General features: G+C 42.9%; 1 protein-coding gene across 1 annotated transcript in view; it reads right to left on the bottom strand.

The window, feature by feature from the left end:
• PTPRB (protein tyrosine phosphatase, receptor type, B) overlaps positions 1-6,631 on the bottom strand; it is a 61,526-nt gene that overhangs the window by 17,133 nt on the left and 37,762 nt on the right. Inside the window, exons 15-20 of the mRNA XM_009327668.1 lie at positions 5,979-6,242; positions 4,825-5,094; positions 3,954-4,217; positions 2,856-3,119; positions 2,200-2,481; positions 727-1,005 (exon numbers count right to left, since the gene is read on the bottom strand). Of these exons, the coding sequence (XP_009325943.1) occupies positions 727-1,005; positions 2,200-2,481; positions 2,856-3,119; positions 3,954-4,217; positions 4,825-5,094; positions 5,979-6,242 (1,623 nt within the window). The remainder of the gene's footprint in view (positions 1-726; positions 1,006-2,199; positions 2,482-2,855; positions 3,120-3,953; positions 4,218-4,824; positions 5,095-5,978; positions 6,243-6,631) is intronic.

Here is a 6,631-nt window from a genome sequence, read left to right as displayed (position 1 = left end):
CGGTTCAGGCCCTTGCATTGTGCTGTGCCACTGAATCCAGAGGTACTGCAAAAACTGGAGCAGCTCTAGGGCCCGCAATGGCAATCTGTTGACCACGGTGATGCTTGGCAGTGCAGAGGCACCAGCAGATGCTGTCACTACCCTCCACTCAGCAGCCTAAGGGTGGAGAAACTGCAGAAGCTGTTTCAAAGCACATGCTTTGGAAATCTGTGATCTTCCCTCAGGTCTAACTCCTACAGGTGATTTGGTCAGATAGCATCTCAGAAGAGTGTATGGAGAGCCCAAAGAGGACCCAGTGCCACAATCCAATGTCCTTACTGAGGGATCTTTTTGGTGAGGATGGCTACTGTCTGTGAGGGAAAACAGCCAGGCACAGGAAGCCAAGCAGCAACCATAAGGACAATTAAAGGTGTGGGATGATGAGGACATCTTTGGTGCTGAACATCAGAGTGACAGGATAATTTTTCATGTTTCACAGGCTATGTTTCATGAATGAGCCAAATAAGCAGGTTTGGCAATGTAATGAGGGGCAACATAGTTAAAATCCTGCATTGTCTGTCACAACAGGGACCAAAGGACAGGTTTGCCCTATTTTGGCCACCAGATTACGAGTGCCACACACTGGCAACTGTGGAGTTCAGAACTCCTTTTGCTGTCTAACCAACACAAGCAATTGCTTGTTGCTGCTCACTGCCTCCCTTCACGGCAACTCTGAATTCCACTTACGGTCGATCATTGTGATGGTGCTGTCTTCAACTACTTCACTCGTCATGTCTGCAGAATGCACCTTGATGGACACCAGGTATCGCTTGTGGGGAATGAGGGTCATGATATTAAGCAGAGATTTGTCTTTTTCTATCCTTTTAGAAAATTCCACTTTATGAGTGTCCAGTTTTTTGCATTCGACGCTATACCCATCAAAGTCAGAATCAGGAGGAGTCCAGGAACACGCAATGGCAGTAGAGGTCTGGGGCCGACAATGAAGACTTTGTATCTTGTCTGGTTCTAGAGAAATGTTGAGAAGTTGAAGCTCAGTGGGAAAAGGGACAGGCATAATGCACTCTGCTCACCCCGTGGCCCCTAGATTCTGCATCAACCATTTGATCAGAGCAGGAGGCTGGGAGCCAGAATTCCCACCTCTCCTGCAAATGTGTGCTGCCTGATTATTAGGCAAGGCAGTCTTACTCATTTTAGCGATCTGAAATTGGATCTAGTGACAACAGCCTCATCAGGTTTGTGAAGCTTCAGTAACTGTGAAAACAAGCAAACAAAACTACTTGCTGAAGTCTTAACAAGAACAGCAACACTGGAAAGCAATGGATTTCTAGAACTCTGTTACAACATCTTTGAGGTTACATGTGGTCAACAGTATCAGTCAATACTAATACTGTCATCTCATGACTGATCTGGTTTCCTAGGTAGCATGTGGTGTGTCCATATTACTAAAGCATACCACAGAAGTATGCTTTATCCATGGAATACTAAAGCATCATTTATAACATGCGACATGTAACAAGGATGGGATTTCACTTTCAGATGGCAGACACCTAGATTTAAGTGGTTAAATACAGGAGAAAGAGGTAGCTACGCTCTCATTCTAATTAATATGCTGAATGAAGTCTAAAGAGCTACTCAGCTTACTAAACATAGATGCTGATTTGGAGCTGAATCCCACCCCAAGTGACATGAGGTATTTTTACAATTCCAAGTCACTTTTTCAAATCGGCCTGCTACTGAGGTTGCTAGAGACAGCTAGAGATGACATGGATCCACAGACACTGACAGAAACGCAGAGCAGCGAAACACTGTGATTCCAGTTTCAAATCTAGTACAGCAGGGTTTAATTCATCCTTCCTGTCTGATCATTCAAAAACGTGTCAATTATTTCAATATCCTACTGTCCCTAATGTCAGAGAAGTTTGGATATTCAGCCTTATTTTACCCCTGAAACTGATGGATTCAGGCTTTGCAACCAAACAGCCCCACTCTGAATGTGAAGATTGCAAATGTCTGTCCATTTTCAATCTTCAAACAGTTGATCTTGCACACAGCAACGGCTTAAGAGTCTAGCTGAATTCATCACCAGTCATTAATGAATTTATTAATGGAAATTACTGACTGCGAAAGGAGTTGGTAAGATTTAACAGTTTTGCATCTTCTCCAGCTGAGCGTTAGGGTGCAATGGAAATTGTTACTTACTCGTCCTCACACTTGCAGACTGTGACTGACTGTATGTCTTCCAGCTGTCACCACTGACCGTTCTGACACTGAACTCATAGAATCTTCCTGGTCGCAGGCCATACATGATGCGTACTTTTGATTTGCTGCTGCTGTAGGGATTGAATACTGTGAGGGGATCTTTTGGCAGCCACTGCAACTCAAAATCGTCATAGTCTGTCCAGTCTGGAGGACCCAGCCAAGTGATTGATAAAGAAGTGTTTGCAACATCAGTAAAGGATACAGTGTTAGGAGGGCTGGGTGCTGGGAAAGAAGGGAAAAAAAAGAGATTCTTAACAATTTTTACACAAGACAAGTAAGATCAAACGTGCATTATTTTCTTCATGCATCACAAAGTGGTTTATGTTATCCCATGTACACAGCCAGTTACTGCATCAACTCTGATGGTGGTGACTTTCACAGACATTACACATTCCTGAGCCTTTGAAAGAAAAACAGTGCTGAACAAAATCACACTCCATTGGTTTAATACCCTTAAGGATAGCCTTTACCTTTTCACCTTCAGTGACTCTTAGAATAAATCCTCCCTCAGAGTAAGTCTGTTGCATAGTTGTGAACTAATATGAACTCTGACAGATAGGACTAAACAAAAATCCCAAAGCTTTTGTGTCTTTTACCTGTTCTTCCTTCAGCGTTTGCTGTGTTGGTCAGGTCACCACTGTGAGTCACCACAACCAGAGTGTACTTTCTGCCAGGAATGAGCCCCTGGAAATGCCATTCTTTCAGGTCTTTCCTGTGCCATGTTTCTTTCTGTGTCCCATTTGGGTTGTAAAGATTCAGCTCATAGAAGTCAACATCTCCTGCTGCTGGACCCCAGGTGAACCACAGACTGTCTGTCATGTTTCGGTTGGATGCCTTGAGACCAACAACTGGGGCTGGTACTGAAAAAAAGGGGATGAATATTACTTCATGTAGAACATCCTTAGGGTGAGCAGAAGCAACAAGGTCAAGAAGACCTTACACTTATCCTGTAATGACAGCCACGTAATAAACTAGACAGCCATCACAGCTGGCCAAAAAGCCAAGAAGCATCAGGAAGTATATCTCAATAGTTTCCTTTCTTATTTTGAACTGCCACTGTCCCCAAAAGAGGCTGAAATGTTTATAATAGATAGTTTTGCAAATGTTAAACAGCTTTTTCCCAGTCAGTGTCTGGAGACATCCAATTCTGAGGTAGCTGAAGAAAGTGCAGAGGCAGTGGTACACAGCAGTTACTATGTGGTGCCTCAGAGGATAAAGGAAGGTTTCAGAGAGTGTCAGGGCTGCCAGAGCTGCTTAGGAAACTCTGCTTCCCACAGGTGGCTAAACAAACATGAAGCTGCAGCCAGAGCTCCCCATGTGAAACAAGTTTTCCTTCACTGGTAGATTGTCTACCCCATTAACCCTACTTGCTTTGCCTTTTGTCTTTTCCACTCATAGACCAACATTGCTTCTAGGATGGGAGACAGCTGTTTTCCTTTAAGTCTTATGCAGCATACATTGGGATGCCCTTCTCCTGACCTGAATACCTGGGAACTATTGCTTCATTTTCCTCTTGTAACCACATCATTCAGCATTTACCTTCTTCTTTATCTAACGCTTTTCATGTATAAGAGCCAGATTTGATATTTCAAATAGTTGCTTTAATCTAGCATGAACATCAGACTCAGACCAGCTCACTGGTGTCTCTCATTAGCACCACACTGGAGATGGATGATTTTCTTAGATGTTCTTGCCTGTTCTTCCAAAGACAGACGACTCATTAGTGAGGTCTCCGCTGTGGGTAACAATCACCATTCGATACATCCTGCCTTGCCGCAGGTTCTGGAATGAACATTGCTGGAGGTGCTGCTCTCCTGAAATCCTGTCATGAAGAGACTTGTCTGGGTTGTATAGGAAGATGTCATATGAATCAAGCTCCCCTAGTGAGGTGGTCCAGCTGAAGGACAGTCGGTCAGTGGTGTTCTCTGTGACCTTCAGATTTGTGACAGCTGCTGGAACTGAAAAGAAGGATAAGCACAAGAGTAAATATCAAAGTGTCTAGCCACTAAGCTGAACCTTCAATAAAGTAACAACTCATGGCTGGAATATATTTCAATTAAGCCACAAGTAGCTAAGTAATGTCAACATCAACTTTCAGAAGCAACGAAGACATTTATGAGGTGCCGCTGAGTCTCTCCAATACAATGTTTGTATTTCCCAGCAGGCCTGGTCCATTAGTTTCTACACGAAGCTTTAACTGAGTAAAGAGTGCAAGACTTGGCTCTAATTTTAGAGGTGTGTATTAATGTCAAATGCTGTGCTAAGAGCTTTGAGATTGTGAATTAAAAACTTGATGACAACAAAGCATTCAGGTGGTTCCGAAACAGACAGACTGGGAGAAGCATGCAGCACTTCGGTTCAATATCCTTATTACAAACTATGGCCACATTATTATGCTAACAAATTTCAGATTCACATACCGAGCACTTACCAGGAAAAATGATGCATAAATATCTGGAGTCTGTTCCTATTGGAAACTTTCCAGAATCAGGATATACAGATGATTCATGTATTTAATGATATCTGACTGAGGGAGCTATAAATAAACCGAGATGTTGTAATTACCTGTTCGGCCAACAGTTTCTGCTCGTTTACTGAAGAGCCCTCCACTGACTGTCAAAACTTGTATTTTATACTTCTTGCCGGCTAATAAATCTTCAAATTTGTGCTGTTTGGCAGTAGCTGGCTCTGATTTGTTGCTCAGGAGGATTCCTTGCTCATTCAAGAGCAGAATGTCGTATCTTTCAGCTACACCAGGAGCTTTCTGCCAGGTTACTAACAAGGAATGACTGCTGTAAGCATGATGGGCTAATAATTCCTGGACAGAGGCTGGAACTGGAAGCAACAATTAAAGGCAGGACATTACCAGGTGAAATACAGACCATTCAATACACAACTGTGAATAGAGTAATTAATAGAGAATATCTTTACACATTTGCATGTTCACTTGTGGGAAAAGCGATATCTGTGCGTGTGTTTGCACAAGCAAATAATTCCTAGACATAAATACAATCACACGAAGTTACAGAGCATCATGGACATCTGAACTGGGCATGGAGAAGCAAGAGATATTCATAAATGATCATGAAAAGAGGGAGGAGGAGAGTGAGATGAACTGACTGCAACAGTTAAGAAAGGCCTGTGAAAATGAACTGAAAAGTAAAGAAGTGGTAAATTGGTGCAAAACAGTGGCACAGAAAATGTTAGCCAGCAGCTGTTGGACAAAAGTCAAGGCCACCGCAAACACATGCAGGTGTCTGCAAGCGAGGATAGATTGAAAACAAGGCGTTCCACTGTTTGTGTGTCCTGACACGCAGTATGTTGGGGCTATACATTGTCTAACAAGCCTTGACCATGCAATGGGCTCTGCTAGAACACAGTATCTGACCACATGGAGCCCTGCAGATGTATGTGTCAGATGAGTACAGGCACAGGACTGGGGAGGGCTGGAACTGTATTCATCCTATAAAGGCACACTTTGGGCTGGGGACCTGAATTCCACACACATTTACCCAGGTAAAGCTACTCACGTGACAGATCTCACTCGTATTAACAGAGCCATGCCTAAGTGTTTGCAAGAGTGAGGACTCACGCTCTTTGAGATAAAAACTTCCTGTGAGTCTGGACGTACCAATGGTACGTTCATAAACGTTATTAAACAAGGGTCAGCTTCTGGGGAGACATAATGCAACCTGCTCCTTGTCTCAAAAAAAACGTACTTGTCCTCCCAAAAGCTGCTAAGCTGTTGTGCAAGGTGCCACTGTTAGATTGCACCACCACCCGGTACTGCTCCCCAGCTTCCAACTTGTGAAACATGTGCTCAGAGACGTGTTTGGAGACACTCCGGGAATCAAGCTGATGGTTTTGCTGAAATATAGTCACTGTGTAGGAATCAACATCTCCACCTCCAGGAGTCCAGCTCACTTTCAGGCTGTTTGTCATGCCGTTAGGTGATACATGAATGTTTCTGACCGCACTTGGAACTGGAAAAAAAAAGGAACACAAAGGCACCTGCTCACAAATTTCCTGTTTGATTCAGACTTTTTAATTCCTACGTTTTATGGCCACAGCAAATGATTCAAAGGACAAAGAGCATTTACAGGTACAAGTAATTTTACTCATGGGTAAACACAAGTAAAGCTGAAGGCATTTGTGTAGGATTGTGCCATTTTAGAAAAGCAATTCTATGTGTTTTCAGGAAGAAAAGTAAAGAAAATGTAAGTTAAACAGAAAAAAAGTTTGTATATTCTTTTATCTGGACAACCTCCCTCTTCTCCGAATGACACTTTAGAAACATCTCAGAAAATCAAAGCTCTTTCTGTACACTTACTTAGGCATTTTGCAGTTATAATCTCACCCATTCATTTCAGGT

Source organism: Pygoscelis adeliae, unplaced genomic scaffold (genome assembly GCF_000699105.1).
Source record: "Pygoscelis adeliae isolate BGI_AS28 unplaced genomic scaffold, ASM69910v1 Scaffold113, whole genome shotgun sequence".
Classification (NCBI taxonomy): domain Eukaryota; kingdom Metazoa; phylum Chordata; class Aves; order Sphenisciformes; family Spheniscidae; genus Pygoscelis; species Pygoscelis adeliae.
This window is presented reverse-complemented; position numbering and strand designations above follow the sequence as displayed.